The sequence below is a fragment of the Asterias rubens genome, chromosome 15 (genome assembly GCF_902459465.1).
Source record: "Asterias rubens chromosome 15, eAstRub1.3, whole genome shotgun sequence".
Classification (NCBI taxonomy): Eukaryota; Metazoa; Echinodermata; class Asteroidea; order Forcipulatida; family Asteriidae; genus Asterias; species Asterias rubens.
The window spans coordinates 14,469,075-14,490,177 of NC_047076.1; the positions used below are offsets into that span (position 1 = coordinate 14,469,075).

General features: G+C 39.4%; 1 protein-coding gene across 2 annotated transcripts; it reads left to right on the top strand.

Annotated features, from left to right (window-relative positions):
* The first annotated feature begins 394 nt into the window (after nucleotides 1-394).
* LOC117300344 (protein FAM117B-like) lies at nucleotides 395-20,498 on the top strand. 2 transcript variants are annotated; one of them, XM_033784106.1, is made up of 7 exons: nucleotides 395-900; nucleotides 12,714-12,883; nucleotides 13,842-13,916; nucleotides 14,900-15,190; nucleotides 15,869-16,127; nucleotides 16,667-16,793; nucleotides 18,623-20,498. In XM_033784106.1, exons 1-7 carry the CDS (start codon nucleotides 636-638, stop codon nucleotides 18,810-18,812), a joined length of 1,377 nt encoding a protein of 458 aa, XP_033639997.1. In that variant the 5' UTR covers nucleotides 395-635; the 3' UTR covers nucleotides 18,813-20,498. The 2 variants fall into 2 exon arrangements, with proteins under 2 accessions (XP_033639997.1, XP_033639998.1); XM_033784107.1 differs by having other exon boundaries at nucleotides 16,670-16,793.
* Nucleotides 20,499-21,103: the final 605 nt, after the last annotated feature.

The following is a 21,103-nucleotide window of genomic DNA, read 5'->3' on the forward strand; positions in this document are numbered from 1 at the left end:
CAAAATATCGTGTTCGCATTTTATCTAGTCTGCCCAAGCCTATGGTGTTTCATATTGGATAGTGTACTACGCGCAGTTGTAAATCGCCAAAGTGCGCCCGCCACGGTATGATTTAGTTGACTGGACGGCTTGAAATCTAGACTATACTGTGTAGCTTGCACAGACTAACTCATAGAGCTATATATAGCTAGCTCTATGGGACTAACTCTATATATAGTCTAGATTTCAAGCCGTCCAGTTAACTAAATTATACCGTGGCGGGCGCGCTTTGGCGATCAAACCGCGCGTAGTACACTATCCAATATCAAGCACCATAGTCTTGGGTCAAGACTACCTTTTATTTGGCGCACGATCGAGTGCGTGTGTTTTATGATACGACTTGTGTAGGGAAGAGAACTGGAAGCGGTGGGATGTACATGTACGTCGTCCGTATGCACAGTACACACACGGGGGACGCACACACAACATCAGCAGTGGATCCGGCCGACAGCTAGCTCTTCCCGAGCGGTCGTGAGAATGTAACCTCGTATAAAACAGCTGGATTTCCATCCTTTTCCTTGCTTTTTGTGTGCTCCTCTGAACAACTTACATATAGAGGTACCATTACGAAGGAGTGGTCATTTTTTATCACCAAAATGTCTTCACAACCACCGCAGCGTTCGCGAAGAAATGCTTCTCCTAGAGCAGGGCCTCAGCCGATGCGAGCTACGCTACCCGTCACGTTACAGGTCAGACAGAGCAGCCCAACACGGGCTAGCAACGGGCGACGCTCTAGCCCAGCGCTAGCTTCGTCCCCGACGCAACCATGGACCACCGGAGAAAATCATAAAGTGAAACACAGGCGGTCGCCAGATCATAGAGCATCACCAGAAAGAAGTCCTAGCTCACCAGGTTTCAGGGGTGAGGGATTAGTTTTTATGGGTTTTTTTCTGTGTCTACAAACTATTCACAACAAAGTCAAGATTATTTCGGGATTTTTGTTGAGATTATAGCTGCCCTATTACTATTATTTTTTTAGGGCCTAATAAAATAATAGTATTAGTTATTTCATTTTATGAATTTAATTAATTAAGTGGGTGGTTGGTAATTTTGTAGAGCAGGGCTCAATTTCATGGCTCTCTGCTTACCGCCGAATTCTGCGCTTACGATCACCATTCTCCGCTTACGTGCAAGCACCGGGTTTCTGCGCTAGCTCCGAGTTTCTGCGCTAGCTCTGTGTAAGCGTAGAACATGTAGAAGCCTAGTTACATGGATTACGCAAGGGCAGAAGCCAAAATTCCCGCTAACCCTAGCCCCATCACAAATCGGTCCATCCACTCCCTATCCTGAGATTGGATACGAAGTGGATTGTGAGACATGATTTATGGGGCTAACACGTAACAGGGAGTGGATTGGACCCATTTATGCAGCTACGCTAACTCGTGAAATACGCTTGACGTAAGCACAGAATTCCCTGCTTCTGTAAGCGCCGACTCTATGCTTTATGCACGGTAAGCAGGAGCCATGAAATTGGGCCCAGAACTTTTGAAACTCTTGATTTGAAGTTAAAAAGGTATGATTTTGAAATGTTGTGGGTGTAGGCCCTATTTCTTTCCTTTTTATACATGATGTCCTGCTCCAGGGGAAGTTGAAGTGATGTAACATCAAATCAACTTCACTGGTGTTTCCGGATTGATGCTTTGCCAACCTTCTTTAAAATACTAGCCAGTTCCCATAATTCACATTCTGATTTGACTGTGTTCAGTTTTACCATAGTAATCTAACTCCTCTGTGATTCATTGGAATTGGATAAACTTAAACATCTTGTTCTTTTTTTGAACCACTGGCGTTGGTAGTCTGGGTAAAACTGGACGTTTTTTCAACATTTGGATCCCAGGTTATTCTTAACCCCTCCTCCTCCCCTCGACATCTGCCCCATAATCAAAAGTGTCCCAATTCTGAATCTATAAAACATCTACTTATGGCAGATTAAGAACTAAGTCTAGGATTTTGAGTTAACAGCGTGCGATCATACAAAGAGCAGGCCTTCCGACGACCTCCTGACCAATATTGACCAACTGCATCGTGTAGCAAAACGTCAAAAATGTTCATTTTGTTGTATGCCTGTCTGCAGATTTTTGTTAATAAAGGGCCCAATAAAAACAACATCTAAATCAAATCATCGTTGCAGTTGCACTTAAAAATGGGTCTGTTTGAATGTCACGTGTTAGTTTGTCGTAATCGTACTTAGGCGATAAACACAGATTCCCAGTTGGGATATAAATCTTATTCAGATGTTACGCGTGGACATTTTTTTTCTGTGCACCAAAATTGCCACAACTTGCTTGTAGGTGGTGCAACACCACTTGTGTATTGGTTAGGCCTGGACCACTAGTGTCGTAGTTGTGACTCAGGATTGCTTAGTCGAGTTGCGACTACCGCTTTTTAACTACTCAATTAGTCGTGCTGCCATGACTACTTGAAAAATAGTCGCAAATTCCTGTTTGGTGAACCATATTGTGTCGCTCTCGACTAGTCACAACAACATAATTACAAAACACAATCAGACATCAATGACATAATCCTTCAATCCTTTCAGCTTGAATTAAACTGATTTCACACTTACAGAATTGAATTGTTGCCTCCCAAAAAAATTCTTTTTGAAGGAAAAAACAATGGCGCCCAAATCATTCAGTCCATACCACCAGCATGGTCGCTGCAATGTTTTGCTAGCTAGTGCTGTACCGGCAATCAATGTTTTTAGATATACGGTGGAAATCAGACCAGTTCGATGCATTAACGTACATAACTGTGAGTCGGTTAATAGACCATATAAGCTCCTTGACCACATTCATACATTTGACCATTTAAAATAAACTATTCATCGCTCAAAACCAAAACTCAACCTGTCAACAAGTTGTTGTAGGAATCTGGGCCTAGCACTACATTAGTAGCACTGAAGGGCACATTCACAATGGGCAGCTGAGAATAAGTCATGTACATGACATTAAGTGATAGAAGCGCCAACAGTGTGTTCAAAGAAAATTCATTAAATGAAACTTACTGAATCATCAACGACATTCCAGACAAACAATTTGTACCGTTAGCAAATAGTATTGAAAATACATTTACTGGCAGATTTAATAAAATCAGGGTTTTGGTACTTCTTGTAGGACACAAAACACAGTTTCCACAGATTTTACGTTAAACTTAAAGGCAGTGGACACTTTTTGGTAATTACTCAAAATAATTGTTAGCATAAAACATCTATTGGTGTGAGGAGTAATGGGGAGAGGTTGATGGTATAAAACATTGTGAGAAATGGCTCCCTCTGAAGTGGCATAGTTTTGGAGAAAGAAGTAATTTTCCATGAATTTGATTTCGAGACCTCAGATTTAGAACTTGAGGTCTCGAAATCAACGATCTTAACGCACACAACTTCGTGTGACAAGGGTGTTTTCTTCTTTCATTATTATCTCGCAACTTTGATGACTGGTTGAGCTCAAATTTTCACAGGTTAGTTATTTTATGCATATGTTGAGATACACCAACTGTGAAGGCTAGTCTATGACAATTACCAATAGTGTCCACTGCCTTTAAACAGTTTGAAGATCTTGGTGATAAAGCTGCGGTGCTGTAGTATTTGAGAATTCAAATGAATAAAACATTATCCCGAAAAAATGTTTGTCCCAGTGAGACGAACATTATTTTAGCATGTATAACGTTACCAGTATTGGTATAGCGTTACCAGTATTGGTATAACGTTACAAGTATTGGTATAACGTTACCAGTATTGGTATAACGTTACCAGTATTGGTATAACGTTACCAGTATTGGTATAACGTTACCAGTATTGGTATAACGTTACCAGTATTGGTATAACGTTACCAGTATTGGTATAACGTTACCAGTATTGGTATAACTATACCAGTATTGGTATAACGTTACCAGTATTGGTATAACGTTACAAGTATTGGTATAACGTTACCAGTATTGGTATAACGTTACCAGTATTGGTATAATGTTACCAGTATTGGTATAACATTACCAGTATTGGTATAATGTTACCAGTATTGGTATAACGTTACCAGTATTGGTATATTGTTACCAGTATTGGTATAACGTTACCAGTATTGGTATAACGTTACCAGTATTGGTATACGTTACCAGTATTGGTATTTTCAGTGTGAAATGGTTAAAGCCATTGGACCCTTTCGGTACAGAAAAAAAAATAAAAAGTTCACAGATTTACAAATAATTTACAGGGTTTACAGAAGGTAATGGTGAAAGACTTCTCTTGAAATATTAGACATGAAATGCTTTACTTTTTGAGAAAACGGTAAAACAATATAAATTCTCGTTAACGAGAATTACGGATTTGTTATAAACACATGTCATGACACGGCGAAACGCGCGAAAACAGGAGTGGGTTTTCCCGTTATTTTCTCCCGACTCCGATGTCCGATTGAGCCTAAATTTCCACAGGATTGTTATTTTATATATAAGTTGTGATACACGAAGTGTGGGACTTGGACAATACTGTTTACCAAAAGTGTATAATGGCTTTAAATCTGGTTGATTTTCAGTTGCTGTACGTGTACGTAGGTGTCCATGAAGTTCATGCCATGAACCAATTTGTCCAATTGCGATTGAAACTCAAAGTTGGAACAATATGTGGCTTGTCTATAATGCAGGATAATGCTGTTGAGAAAAGCAATGTTTGCATTCACCTCTTTTTGCCTTTATCTCTCTCCTGGATGCCGTATTTTCCCTTGGGTTGGGTGGGGGACGATGATCAGCTATTATATAACAGCTTTCTAATTGTCTGATTGGTCTTCAGAAACTTGGTTTCATCGACAGACAAAATTGCTTGAAAAAAAGGTTGATTTTTTTACATGGAAATATTTTAGTAGATAGGTAGATAAAAGGTTTGTTTACAATATGCCATCACAGCATAAACACAGAATTGCATTTGCAACTATGATACAACATTTTTCCTTTATTTAGTATTTATATGGGGAAAGCAATTTTTTGTTCCCACATCAAACTGGTTTAAGATGAGTTTCTTGTGCACAATTTATTAGCAGTGGATGAGTGATGAGGATGTTTGAAATGCTTTTTGGTATCCAAAACAACTTATTTCATTAAAGCCCAGCTAAAACAAATCTTGTTTCAGAGCCGTCTTTCACAAAATCCTAAAATTGAGCAAGATCATCAATTTGAGCACAGGGTGCAGGCTCATTCCTGAGATACATAATGGGCTATAGCATTGCTCAATCTCAAGACTGGTTGTGCAATTTCATGTTACATGTACATAACTCGCACTACAATACAATGAGGCCGACTTCATAGTATTCTAATATTATTCTAATATCCTTGTATCATTTCCACAGGGGCACCTTGAGAAAAGATGGATTTATTATTATCAAATGAGGGAAAACACACTATTGTCAAAGGGTGGGTTTTTATGACCAAAATTGTTATCACTTTTTATCAGAAAGGGAAAAACTCCTCATTAACGCAGTGTAAATTATAAGTAGTCAGCCGTTGATTTCACCAAACTCTACCTAACTAAGAATTAATCTTAGGACTTTAGGACGAGTTCAGTTCCGTATATCCAAGTACGTATGACGAATTGAACCCATCCTAAGCTAGGACGGGTTACCCGTCCTAACTCATGTTAGGATTAATCCTAGCATTTCGTGAAATCGGCCGCAGGGTTGCTGAACATGCAACTTTTCTGTGTTTAGGCCCTGATTTAATGTTGGGATATTTTTTAACAAGAACATGTACATGTAGGCTTAAATATTGACAAATTGATCAATCATAGTGTAGAGAGCACTTTGACAAATTGTTCATAAGATGGTAATTTTTCAGCCGGTTTACGCTGAGCCACCCCTGTTGTACATGTACCATGTACCATGTATACAACTTACAAGCCAAGCAGTAACTCCCATTACATGGTTATGCCATTTGTTTAATTGTACCTTGTCTTATTACATGTCCCTTGTCCAATGCTGCCGTCACTATAAATATAAATATAAATTACAAATATTTAATGTTTAATATAAATATTACATTTATAATATGATCAGTTTTGTTTTGCTTTTTCATAATACACTCCTGTTTGCACTGTCTTTACACATTTACCATCCTCACTGAAACTGTTTTATAAACACCCAGTTCCATGGTTCCATTAACCACTGCCTGGCACATAGACAAAGAGTTGTGGCTTGGGTTGCACTGAGCTATTGCAAAATTGACCTCTGTATCATGGAATGCCTATTACATTTCCAGCATCGCAGAGGCTTGTTCCTGTGAGATACGTACAATGTATGAATGAAAAGTCTATTTAAAGGCTGGATGCCTGGGATCATAGCAACCAATCGTGCATAATTTATTGCTTTGTGCTGGTGTTGACCGGGACATTCAAAAATTGCTCATATTTAAACAGCTGCCTCATCTTTCAGAAAGTGTAAAATATGACCCATATTTTTTCAGTAAATTATTGGTGTGATTAAAACAATTATCATTGACTGCACATGTACGTGTACATGTATGATATAGTACCCAAGGATACAAAGATAGGAAACCCTCTTAATTTCATTATGGTCTTGAAGGGATTAAATACATGTTGGCCTATAAATAAACAGGCAGTCTGCAGTATTTCTTCAATCTTAAATTGCTTTTTTCCATTTTCTTAAGTTGATTCATGTTCACAATGTTGAAGATCAGGGGGCTATGTATTGTGTCCATGTAGGCCACATAATGCATTTTATTTTGTGAATTGTTTTGGTGCAGCCAACAGACATGATAGTTGCCATTTTTAAATTTCATCACATGACATGAGAACCACATAATGCATTACACAGTACCACATGCTACTGCAAGATTTCCCTGCAACACGTGCAAGAGGGTGTACATGTACACGGTTCATGTACCTGGTGTGTAGCAACATGTACATGGTTGGTGTTGCCTACAGCATGTATGCTACCGTATTCCTAGTGCGGTTTAATACTAACTTTCCACTCGGTCCGACTCCCATTTACCGAACCAAAGAGGCTTGTTTGGAGGCATTGTCATAGTTAAACCGGCCAGTAAAATACCAAGTCCAGTTATAGCTCTGCATAGCCATGATCGCACGACACACAGTTCATAGAGTAAGGATGCACAGTTCAAGTCAAGTACAACTTGCATACTGGCCCCATGGAGGAAGAAACTGGCCGGGGATATTCACACTCATGTACATGTACATGTATGTAGTTGCAGGGTACATCACACATGTATGTACTGTAGAACTCAGAAATTGCACCCATAAATTTGGATGCATTGTTTTTCTTACATTTATTTGGTGTGTTTCTCTGAAATCATTGTTGATGAGCTAGGATAAACGACTTGGTTAAATGTTAATTGTCCCATTCAGTTAGAAGTCCCTGACATAATAGTGCCCTCATGCAAAATTTGCATATTTAGTCACCATCGTCTTGGGGACCCTCCTTTATTTAATACCTGCGTCATATGTAAGCCAACACTGGTAAGATATACCCAATGGAATGTTAACTACCTGTGTATGGTCTTGGTTAGAATTAGATACAGTGTAGTAAATCATACAATCCCCTTTGTATATTATATTACAAACCATATTTACAAGTACTTACATTGTAGGTTTGTTAATACTTTGCAAAAGAAAATGAATAGATTTGCCAATCCGTGAACACGCAATTGAGTCAACTTCTACCTCCATGGTCAAACCATGTCTGTTTCAGCACCCTGCTAGTACTACATGTAGGCCTATGTATTTCACTTTAATGTTATACATGTATATAACATCATTGACATCGTAAAGATTTGGTACTGACAACGATTTGCAAAAATTTATAATTTTTGACTCTATGTCATGGATGAATTGTGCATTTATAATGGGGCAACCTTCACAGCAGTTTGCAACCGCCCACTGAACTTAATTTAATTGCACATTGAAAACTACATTGTGGGAACTTGGCAATGCCCCAAGAAACTGGAACAAGTGTATACATTGCAGCATGGGCCATGGGCAGGGAGAGTGTGGAGTGTGTGCTGCCATAAACATGCAACAGACTGAACAGTACATGACGTCATTATATTACTCAAGTTAGATCTAATTCTCATCGCACTTCTTTAATTCATTTAAAACTTTGAGTAATAATTAACTTGTAAGGTGAAACTGACTGAGTTAAACTTCAAACAATTTGGGGTTGAACAAAGACAAATTTATGAGAACGTAATTTGAACCAACGGCCTCCGAGTAAACATGCGAGTGCTCTACCCAACTGAGCTATCTACAGTATAGCCCTACGTATGTTGGTGGTCTCCTAGCCCTGGCCTTACACTTTCGTGTGGTCGCTTGAAGGATTGTTGTTTCATACAGAATAGACCCCTTGCAATACGTGCAGCGTACTCACATGTGCCTATCCTTGATGTCATTTTGGGTTTCAAAATTGTATACAAACATGCACAAAAGAGAGTTGACACCCAAATTTACGCACATATTGGATGCGCTTTCTTTATAGTGTACGAAACAAATAGCTCCCCCTTGCATAACGCGAAACGCTACAGGTACACTGAGGTCATGCTTATGTTTTTACGCACAGTTAGAACAGTTAATTGTCCAATGATCTGCCTCTCTTTTGAGAGTGTGACGTCATATGCAATGGGTCTGTATTTCACCAGGAAAAATTCATAGCCAGTTGACATGACATTGCTAGTAACTGATTAGCTATTATAATCATTCCTTTTTATATAGGCGTGATTGTCCAGTTATACAATTAATCTTGAATAACTTCATCAGGTAAATAAACTTTGGGTAAAGAAATGAATGAATGTAACTTTGATGTACCACTCTCATGTACTGTACCAATCTTTCTAATCTGCGCAGGACGTAACTACATGTACATGTGCTGGGACACTGCAAGAAGCAAGGTCACAACTACATGTATTGTGAGAGTTGAAAGGTCATGAAATACATTGAAATGCAAAGCTTGGAGAGCTTTCCAATTACTGCAGCCAATACATTGTTTGACACACACACACTGTACATGTAATTTGTAAGAAAATAGTTGCCCCAAAACAGCTCCCTCTGTGCACAACTTGATGTTATCAAGACACATCTGCCTTCTTGTACTCATTCATGAGGTACAACATGTAGTAGTTTCAATGAATAATGACAAAGAACATGCTGGTAACCGCACATGATTGGTCTGGGCCCACTTTCATGGCTCTGCTTATACCGCCGAAATTCTGCGCTAACGAATTTGCCCCTTACCTGCAAGCCAAATTTCTGCGCTAGCCTTCTAAGCGTAGAATGCCTAGGCATGCGCGGACGCAATAATTCCCCACTAACCTGTGAAATACGCTTGCTGTGAGCACGGAATTCCCTGCTTCTGTAAGCGCTAATTCTGTGCTTACGCTATGAAATTGGGCCCTGCTTGGTTGGAAGCTTGAGTCCAGTCGGCTGGTCCCAATCAAGTCTTCAATACAAACAATTACACATGTTTTGTCCATGATGTTTTTTTCCCATTATTGGATGTTTTCCTTGTTTTCTTTGTTAATCAGCCACCATTGTGTCTGACCTGGTTCCTCCTATCAGGATGTTTAAGCGTGAAACCAGGTTTCCTGCTTGTTCTGTCGAGAACGATGAGAAAATGCAGTGTATAAAACGGGGTCTATATCGCCGGTCATGTTTGTCAGAAAAACACTCATGATGAATGCGAGCGCACTCAAGTGAAACATATAGGTTGTGAAACAAAATCCAACACGCAGCTGACGTGAACGGATACGGTTATCATATCCGTATCTGTATCTGTATCCGCACGCTTGCGAAATCTCTCTAATGTTTCCATATCAACAATGAGTTCTCAACACCCCATGATCTGCTGTCTGGTGTTTCCCAGGGGTTAGTCCTTGGTCAGTCCTTCCTCTTGGTCAGATCATCCAGTCCTAAACGTGACACTCACTCAGATCTACACAATTTAACTTGACCTGTCGAATGGTCTGAGGTCCTTCAAAATGTGTCCAAAGTCAAAGGCTGCAGAACTGTTGTACATATAGACCTGGATGTCATCAAATTTGTCAAGCTTGACATAATAGCGACCCATCGCTCGCTGGAGATGAAACTTTATTCGAAACCTAGCTGCTCAGCAATCTTGGGGTCTTATTTAACTAATAATAGCAATGACCGTGTCTGCGCAAGTGTCAAGATTTGAAATAGTCTTTTGATTTGAGTTAGTCACAAACTCAAAAGGAAGCTAAAGAACATTCAGCGAACTGCTGCTCGGCTATAATCACAAGCAATGCAAGTTCCACTCTATAGTATCAGCCGGAACTCATCAAACTACATGTAGACTGGCTTCCAATCCATCAATAGATCAACTTCAAGGTCATCATTCTCATGTTCAAGGCCTTACATACATAACAAGTCCCTGAAGCATGGACATGCTGCAAGTTGGTGCTGGTAGACTTTTTGCACAGCCCATGTTACACCCTGTGTACAGTGTGTTCTGACTATGTGTATTGTGAGAAGTTTAATCGAGAAGTTAAAGTTAATTCTAAAGTGGCGTGTTTGCGTCAAATGCTGATCGTCACATGTGTTCCTTGAAGTTTGCCACTCGCACGTCCGTGGAAATATACCACATCTCTGTTCCATATCCAACTCAGCCGCTTTTTGTTTCCGTTTTCCACTGTGTGTTATAACTTCTAGCAGCTGCCAATAAGCAGTCTGTTGCCAGTAAGCAGTTATTGGCCGGTGTTTATTTGAAAAATGTATTGTGGTGAAATTTATACACCCACTAGCTCTCCGCCTCCCCCCCCCCCCCCCCCCGCCCAATTTTAACAGTTATCAAAAAGTAATAAAAACATTTGATTAGAGGAGTGTAGTTTGGTCAAGGCATCATCCTAATAGACTCCTTGGCTTAGACTTAATGTGACCGGCTATACAAGGGATAGTACACTGAACTAGTTAACATACAGTATACACACACTGTACTTTGTAACTAGTGTTCTTTTGAGTGTGAAAACCAAGCTGGAAACGAATCCAATACGATTGCCTTAGTGTTACTGTTAATCACAAATCCAGTGTGACCACCTAATTGTACCTCCATGATGTGACTGATGTAGCACACTGTGGAGACACACCCATCAGTGTACAGTGTGATTGGTGTGACGTGTGACCAAGCATAGAGCTATGGACCAAGGCACACTTATGGTTTAAATACATGTACTGCTTCATCCACATGACACAGAGTATAAAATAGTTTAAATACATATATAGGATACATGTATGTTTGCCACAATGTATTGTAGTTGTACATGTACATGTACATGTAATAATACTCTTGCGTGTGTACAGTTGTAGGCATAATGTATGCATGTACTGTAAAGGTTTTGAGTGCTTTCATATCAAGGTAAATCTTGCATTCAAATATAAACTTGATGTATTTCTACCAAAATGTACCTATAGTACAGAGTCAAGACTATGTACCGTGCATTGTAAAGCTGTATTGTACATGGGTATAAACAAGCTAAACACTAAAGGTAAAGTTTGTGTCCATCCTTTCACCCTATGCACTGTGTTTTCTTCATGCGCAGTTATTTACCTATTAAGATACATGGATTTAATGTTTCATGCAATATACAAACACATACTGTTCAATGTACAACAGTGATAACAAATGTACAGTCCTATGCATGCATGTTTTTGTGATTAATTTGTTGTTCTTTTCTTTTCTTACTTTTCTTTTTGTTAGTGCGCCATGAGCGTCAGTCATGGCGGATACCGGCGCCTTATAAATTGTCATTATTATTATTATTATTATGAGATGGGTTCAACATCAGCATGAATCCTGTAGGTACATCCATGAATCCTGTAGGTACATCCATGAATCCTGTAGGTACATCCATGAATCCTGTAGGTACATCCATGAATCCTGTAGGTACATCCATGAATCCTGTAGGTACATCCATGTATACTTAGGTACATCCATGTATACTTAGGTACATCCATGTATACTTAGGTACATCCATGTATACTTTGTAAGGGAGAAGCTTTGTATATCGTTACAATAATAAAAACTTGTTAAGGCGCAGTAAAAAATATATAATATAAAAGTATATAGTTATTTATCCACTGGAATCCAACAAGTTTATGTCCACTTTGTGTTGTACATTGCATCATACAATGTACAGGAACATGACACATGGCATTTCATTATGGGCTATTCCACACTAATGGACCAAAGGGTTTGTAAGATAGCCATGTGAGAGCAAGACCAAAGTAACTGTTTTGTTACAGTCTTTTCCTTTACATTTTTAGTCTGTTTATGATTGTTCCTATAAAAATAAATATAACAAAATCAGTGACTTCTATTTAAACATTGAAATACATTGTCGAAAACGTTTCGTTGTGAATTTGTCAACATTTGTCAACATTCACTTTGCATTCGATTCGCAGGAAGTCTGAACCGGGCTTTTACAATGCTTTTGTAGGCCCTCTGGGTTTTTTCCCATTTTTCCCCATTGTTCCCCTCTCATTTTGCTTGGAAATGACAGCATGGCAAACACTTCAAGGTATTTCAAAGCTGAAGACTTAAAGTGTGCCTCCATACAATAATGAAGTATTTACTAATGGGTGAATGCCTGGCACTATCAACATGTAAGCTTGCTCATTGAATTAATACTGATGTTTTTTAATTGAATTGCAGTTGAAAAGCCGAAAGCAGTACGAGCTAGTCCTATACGTCGTACCAACTCGCTGGATACAATTGCTGTACCTTATTTGTCAGGTTACTGGCCTCGATCAGAGACTGTCAATTCTTCTTCCACCACATCTACTACTAGTCATGAACCCAACCAGAAAGACCAATCTACACAGGTAAGGCTGGTCAACATCCACTTCCTGCTTGGTCAATGTAGAATGTATCAACAGAATAGACTATCTCTGTTTGCCAACAAGCTGGTAGAGGCATGGAGAATGTATCAACAGAATACTATCTCTGTTTGCCAACAAGCTGGTAGTGGCATGGAGAATGTATCAACAGAATAGACTATCTCTGTTTGCCAACAAGCTGGTAGTGGCATGGAGAATGTATCAACAGAATAGACTATCTCTGTTTGCCAACAAGCTGGTAGTGGCATGGAGAATGTATCAACAGAATAGACTATCTCTGTTTGCCAACAAGCTGGTAGTGGCATGGAGAATGTATCAACAGAATAGACTATCTCTGTTTGCCAACAAGCTGGTAGTGGCATGTAGAATGTATCAACAGAATAGACTATCTCTGTTTGCCAACAAGCTGGTAGTGGCATGTAGAATGTATCAACAGAATAGACTATCTCTGTTTGCCAACAAGCTGGTAGTGGCATGTAGAATGTATCAACAGAATAGACTATCTCTGTTTGCCAACAAGCTGGTAGTGGCATGGAGACCATGACATGAAGAAAACAAAATAGTTTATAAAAAGATGCGTGGCCCCCAAAAAGGTCGAGGTGGGATCAACTGTTTTATTTATTTATTGGGCCTTATTAGTTGAGCGCGAAAACGCACAAAAGAAATGTTTGCGGTCTGCACAATGCCATGAAGTTTTAATTACATGTGGTTAAACTCCCTAACTGTTGTTAAAGTATACAGGTGGCTTGTGGGTTCAAAGAAGACTGCACGTAATTAGTGTTTTAGTATTTGTAGAGGATTATTCTGTGAGTGTAGATGGTCAGAACCCTACAATTACATATTTATTTTCATTTATTCTTGTATAGCTATAGGCCCTGTAGCTACAATGTATCGTTGGTTTTTAAACCTTCAATAATGTATACTGTTGTTCATTCCTTTTCAGACAGAGGAATCGGACAGAAAAGGGTCATCACACAAGAGGTCATCGTCTTGGGGAAGTGCAGACAACTTGAAGGAAGTAAGAAGCTTGGGCGATATTGATTTTTTTAACCCACGGTGTATCCAAAATATATCAGGATATTCAATGATATCGCATTTTATTTTTTAAGTCTTAAATTCTGACGTCTCACAAAGCCAGAAAGTATTTTAAATTTATATAAAAAAATGATTGAGGTATACATTTTTCGGGTGTACTGTCTACAGGGCTCGATTTAGACACTAGCCCGGCGTGCAATCACTAGTCAAGAGTGCCAAGTCACCACCAAGGGCTAGTGAAAATTTATGCGGGCTGAGTACAGCTGACTAGCCCGATGGGCTAGTTAAGGAAAACAGTTAGTGCAAGGCCTGGTCTACCCATGGTGTTTAAAGCATGGGCCTATGCGGGCTGAGTACAGCTGACTAGCCCGATGGGCTAGTTAAGGAAAACAGTTAGTGCAAGGCCTGGTCTACCCATGGTGTTTAAAGCATGGGCCTATGCGGGCTGACTACAGCTGACTAGCCCGATGGGCTAGTTAAGGAAAACAGTTAGTGCAAGGCCTGGTCTACCCATGGTGTTTAAAGCATGGGCCTATTAGTTACACACACATTAAGTGTCTTTTAAAGTGTCTACTGCGCATGGCTGTTCTTACATGTGTGCATGTTTAGCTAGATCTCGCCCATTTTATTCTAGTTAACCAATAAGCAACCATAATGCACATGGACCTTCCTCATTCCCTGCAAACGGTACTTGATGGGTTGTGGTTTGTGTAATATGAGCCCAATGTGGTCTGCAATTCGGCGACAATGGGAGACTTTCCAACGCTAGGTGGCAGCAGACCTACCGGGTAAATTTCCATTGTTTACGTAGTTCCGAGAACAATGGCTTTACCCGGTAAGTCTGCTGCCACCTATTGTCCCAGAGAGTCTCCTATTCAAGTGTGCAAATGACTATGTTTCTTCTCAAACAAATTTATCATCCGAAGTAATATTTGTTTATCATTGGATGTTTATCATTTCTGTCAGAAACTAAGGCAGCAGCTTCGTAAACAGGGTAATCGCCAGTCTACTGCCAGCACTCAACGAGCTTCACCTGTACATGCTAATCATTCCACCCCAACCACTTACACAACACCCTCAAACAGCCCATCAGCAGCACCAACTAACCAGACTTTGCCTCGTTCTACTGCCATCGCGGTGCCTAATAATTCCTTGAAGGCACCTACACCTAAGATCAGAGGAAGTGTTGAAGGTTTAAATCAAGAGATTGAGAGATTAGTCCTTCATGGTGTGCATCAAGAAGAGGAGGGAGAAAAAGTTAGTTCTATTATAGTAGGGAATACATAAGCCCTGGCGGCCTTACACTTTCGCATTATAAAACAGTGACGCCCTGGATGTCAGGGTCCATTTCTGGGGCGGAAAATGTTCAAAGCTTCATAACTCAGGTCTTACCTGCAAGAATTCACTAATTTCAACAGATTCACATTCAATGGCAGCATACATTTTTCTGCGGTGGGGTTTGGTCGTTATACATGGTCGTTATACATTCCTCACAAATTCGCTATTTCGTGAGTTTCGTATAATGCAGCTCCCAACGTTAAAGAAAATGATCGCATTCTCACAGTGTTGTCTGCTGCCGAGTACATGGGTATGAGTACATTCGCTTGTAAGACGCAAGACAGCCTTAACAAGCAAACGCATCGAAGGGATATGCGCGATGTGCGTCTTGAGTACGCCTGGCAGACTGTGAGAATACGATTAAATCAGGAATTTCTTAAGGTTAGAAAGCTGTGGGGGCACCAGTTTCTTGCTATTGACACGTGATTGATGTGAAAGTCTTTGTTATTGTGTTATACTGGAAAAACTCTTCCCAGAACAGGGAAGCTAATAAAAAATGCCCTCACATTTTTCCAGCTCAGAGTTAAATGCTTCTGATATCCCTGATTGTTCTCAAGTACATTACCTAACTGGTCATGCTTTGATTTACATTTATAGAGAGGAGTAATTATACAAACTCAGGAACCAACATGTGATGGGCGTCGTGCACCACCCCCTGTTCTACATACTAATGACACTGGTACCCAGACTCCTGCAGAGAACCAGGATGATGGCAATATTAGTGAAGAGACAGGAAGTAGAGGCTCAGGTAGTCGCAGTCATTCTACATCACCAACGTTTCAAATGGATGGCTCACCATCACGACCTTCTAGTAGGTCAAGCTCAACGGGTAATGGAGAGGTCAAAGTAGAAAAAGGTGGGTACCGTCCCAAGATCTATGCAGTATATGCAATTTAAGCAGTGATTGTTTTGTAGGTAATAATTGACCAGGGAGATATGTGAATATATAACATGAACTCTAGACTTATAAACTGTGTTATGAGTTCCAAATTCTGAATTAATTTCATGAAAGTTTGACTGGACGCACTTGAAGTGGAAAGATCGACTGTTGCAGTCGTTCGGAACGACCCTGGAGCGCCTTGGTTTCTAACGTAGATCTTGTCATGAGCTGAACCAATGAATATATTAGGTTAAGTTTGTCCGTCTGAAACCAACATTTATTTGGGTCCACCTAGAGTCACTTCTAATCTATTTGGTTTGGCGCGACTCTGGCACGCCTGTCTGATATGAATGTAAGCGGTCTGGGAAAATGTAGACAATTTAATTGGATGTGAGCCCTGTGGAATTTTGATGAAGCCAAGTGGCTTGCCCTTAATTTCTTTAAGGTTGAGACCTGATATCTGGCAAAGATTTATAGATCTTGTTTACTGAAAATGCTGTTATTTTTTGTTTTAGAAGAATCCTCACCATCAGAATTACAGAGTTGCAAGTATTCATCCTCCCCTAGTCATAATAACACGTATCAACTAACCAGAGACCCACCTGATGGCTGTGAGAAAGTCCGATCAATTGAAGAACCAAGGTAGGTTATCTGAACATTAGGCCTTTTCACACATGGATACAGTCTGGATAATGTGCACTGACCTCTTCACATGACAATTTTCAACACAGTGTCGATCCGGATATGGTGTTTATCCATGGCAAAACCAACCCTGCCCTGGGGTGGTTTGATAAATCTCTATTCGTGTCGAAGATCCCACCACTGATCGAAAGCTGTAGTGTGAACACCTCTGGGTGTTTTCAATCCATGTTGAGTGTGTGTGGCGTCATCCGCACACTACGCAACCACTCGCGCAGCGATGCGTCCTGCTTCGATCCGTGTAAGACATTGCAATGTGAAACGGTCACACTTTATCCGTATGGAAAGTTACACGTGTAACCAAAAAGCTGATTGCCTGCAGAGCTAGTGTTAAAGCAAAGCTGTTTGTATCTGTGTTGAAATTTTACCGAATCAACACGGACCCTATCCGGATAAGGTTCGACATGGATCGAAGGTCAATAGTGTAAAAAGCCTACATAAAAACTTATTTGTGTTCTGAATCACCGCAATGTTCTAAGGAGTGTTATTGTACCTTGACAGTCAGTTATGCAAGATGCACAAACTATTCTCATACTGCAACTTTTCAGATGATCAGATGAGTTTCTTTGCTTTCTTAGCAAGCTGCTTAGGTTTTAGCATTCAGCTTCCAATAGTTTCTTTGCCTTCTTAGCAAGCTGCTCAGGTTTTAGCATTCAGCTTCCAGTAGTTTCTTTGCCTTCTTAGCAAGCTGCTTAGGTTTTAGCATTCAGCTTCCAGTAGTTTCTTTGCCTTCTTTGCAAGCTGCTTAGGTTTTAGCATTCAGCTTCCAGTAGTTTCTTTGCCTTCTTAGCAAGCTGCTTAGGTTTTAGCATTCAGCTTCCAGTAGTTTCTTTGCCTTCTTTGCAAGCTGCTTAGGTTTTAGCATTCAGCTTCCAGTAGTTTCTTTGCCTTCTTAGCAAGCTGCTTAGGTTTTAGCATTCAGCTTCCAGTAGTTTCTTTGCCTTCTTAGCAAGCTGCTTAGGTTTTAGCATTCAGCTTCCAGTAGTTTCTTTGCCTTCTTAGCAAGCTGCTTAGGTTTTAGCATTCAGCTTCCAGTAGTTTCTTTGCCTTCTTAGCAAGCTGCTTAGGTTTTAGCATTCAGCTTCCAATAGTTTCTTTGCCTTCTTAGCAAGCTGCTTAGGTTTTAGCACTCGGCTTCCAGTAGTTTTTTGAAACGTTTTATGGAATTTAAAAGCCTCAAGTCAGACCGTTAAACTTTTCGAAACCACGGCTTGGGCTCCAAATTGGGCTCATTCATGTATTCATGGTAGCTTGGCCCTGCGATTCATGCTAGCTTGGTCCCGCGTTTCATGCTAGCTTGGCCCCGCGATTCTTCTGACAATTAGAATGGATCATGTAGGTTTGTATGTCAATGCCCCTCACCCTAGAATCTTATTTGTGAGTATTTCAAATCATAAAGCTAGTTAAATATAGACCCCTTGCACAATGCGCAACGCACCTACACGCGGCAATCCTCTCTGCCATTTTGGGAATCTATTTCTGAGTCAAAATGTGCACAAAGGAATTGATTTCCCAAAAGACAGTAATGGTAGATGCACATTGTTTGGAGCCGGTTACAGGTTGTCCAAGTGTCTGTTATTATTAGTTGAATTTTACAGTCACAGTGTGCAATTGCCTCTTTTTGATTGCAATGTACTCCTGGACTGTAGTCATTTGGATTTGACACCAAGTTGAAATGTGCCCTTCAAACTTTGTTACTATTATGCTTTGTGATGTCTGTGACATGGAAGGCGTTATTATAAATATTATTATTATTCTTAATTTTGTTTCAGTCGAATTCCACTATTCATTGAAGGAACACAAGAGTATTGTCCAGACAAGAAGGTATCATTCAAGTTAAAACCCAGTGATAGTTCAGCCTTCTGTCCTCTGCTTCCTAACTACCCACCAGGAGAATTCACCAAGTCACCACAAGCTGCAGTTGCTGCTACACAAACTCAAACGGCTGGATGTGGAGACTAGGTATTAGTTTCATTTCAGCCTGATGCAGAGACCAATGTGCTGCTTTGGTTGATGAGTGGTATCTACACCAGATGAATCTAATCATTGTACATGCAGTATTCATCATATCATGTATTGTATACAAACAGTCCATTTTCATTACAATCCATTTGCTAACCATAGACCCTTTCCAGTGATGTTATTATTTGCATTGGAACATTGAGGTCTGCCATTGTGGATTACATGTACAACGTATGTTTGTACAGTTTTCCTAATGTAATGTGCTTGACGTGCACATGTAGGTACTGTATCAAGGGGAGCAATACTAGTGATGTCATCTTTTAAGGGTCTATGGTCACAACAGTTGCAGCAGTTTTGCCTCTGAAGCAAATCTTGTATTTGGAGTGCTCTCCCATTTAAGGAAACTCAAGTTTTCGTTTCCAATAAACCACAGTTAGAACCAAGAACACTTAACAAAAGGTAGAAGCAATTGTAGTTACTGTACTTTTGTTTTGACAGTTATTCCATGTTGTAAAATACCATTGGAGAAAATGGAACTTGACCTCTAACAAAATCACACACAAAAAAACGATTAAGGTTTTTCTGTTTCTGCAGAAACAATGCAAAAGATTAATTTTGAAAGAACGAGATATTCTTCTCTGTATATATCCCTTATTATAAAAAAAACATGCATTTACAAACAATAATTAGTTGACTGGTATAATCTTGGAAACAAGTGAGTTAAAAAGTTATACATTGCAATGCATTCAAGATGAATTACATTGATATCACTAAACTCTAAAATTGTATTGTCATCTTAGACTTCGAAAACAAATTATGCAAAAAAGGGCTCATCGAAAGTTACTTGTAAACAATTCAGATTAAAACAATCCATCAAAATGGGTTTATTTTATTCTTATCTTTTTATTTTTGTGGTACAAATAAAATAAATGAAATCAACCAAATTCCATATGAGCATTTACTCATAATGCTGTGTTATAACACTTCTCAAAACACTGAACTGCGGAGAAAGTAACTGAGCGGGTTAAAAACATTTGAGACCTTTTCCCATGCAGCAATGCATGTAGCTATAGTACTGGCCCCACCACATTGACTGGTCATACCTATTATTACCACTTTGGACAATCGTACAGAGTTTTGCCATAATTGTTCATTTTTGTGATGTGCCCATAAAAAAAACACTACATGCAAGCAGTTCAAAACTATGCAAAATGAGGCATTGATAAAAATATAATAATATTAATAAATCAAAATAATAGCCATTTTTATATAGTGAAATTTTCTGTCAAATCCTTGTCCTGTCATCAAATATAACAACCTGAAAAGAGCAGGAAATCCCAATGTACAGGACAAGTTTTGGGTGGACATATATTTCCAGCCAGTTAGCTACTCTCAATGTTTAATTTGGGTGCATTTCAGAATCTGTACTTAATTGTCATCTAATGCATCAAATAGTAGAAGTCGTTTGGATGTATGTTTATGTTAATGCAGTAATAGGGCCACTTGGCCACTGGTCTTGCAGCTAACAAACTTCATTGTAGCAAATAATTATGTTTTCTACCATTTTTTTTATTCATCCTTGCCCAACCTGTAGGAGGAGGGTTTATAGGCTTAATGGCAGTGGACACTACTGGTAGTTACGCAAAATAATTATTAGCATAAAACCTTACATGGTAACGAGTAATGGGGAGCTGTTGATAGTATAAAATGTGAGAAACAGCTCCCTCTGAAGTAACAAAGTTTTCGAGAAAAAAGTAATTTTCAACGAATTTGATTTTGAGACCTCAGAATTAGATTTTGAGGTTTCAAAATCATGCATCTGAAAGTACACGACTTTGTGTGGCAGGGGTGTTTTTTATTTCATTATTATCTCGCAACTTCAACAACCAATTGACCTCAAATTTTGACAGGTATGTTATTTTATGCATATGTTGAGATACACCTAGTGAGAAGACTGCTCTTTGACAATTACCAATAGTGTCCAGTGTCTTAAAGCGTGTACATGTATGTTGAGATACACAGAGTGAGAAGAGTAGTCTTTTACAATTACCAATAGTGTCCAGTGTCTTTAAAAAGCCTAAATTGAAGTAAATCTCAAAAATAATGTTTGGAAAATCCTTTGGTCGCCTGGATTGTTGTGTTACTGGCCAATGCTGAAATGACTGGATTTGAGGCCTTTGGTTCAATGGTAGATAATACATCCAAACAGTGCTAGCTAGGTACATGTAGAATCCTCTCAATAATAACTTGGAATGACTTGGTCATTTCATTTCATTCTCATCATTTCTCTC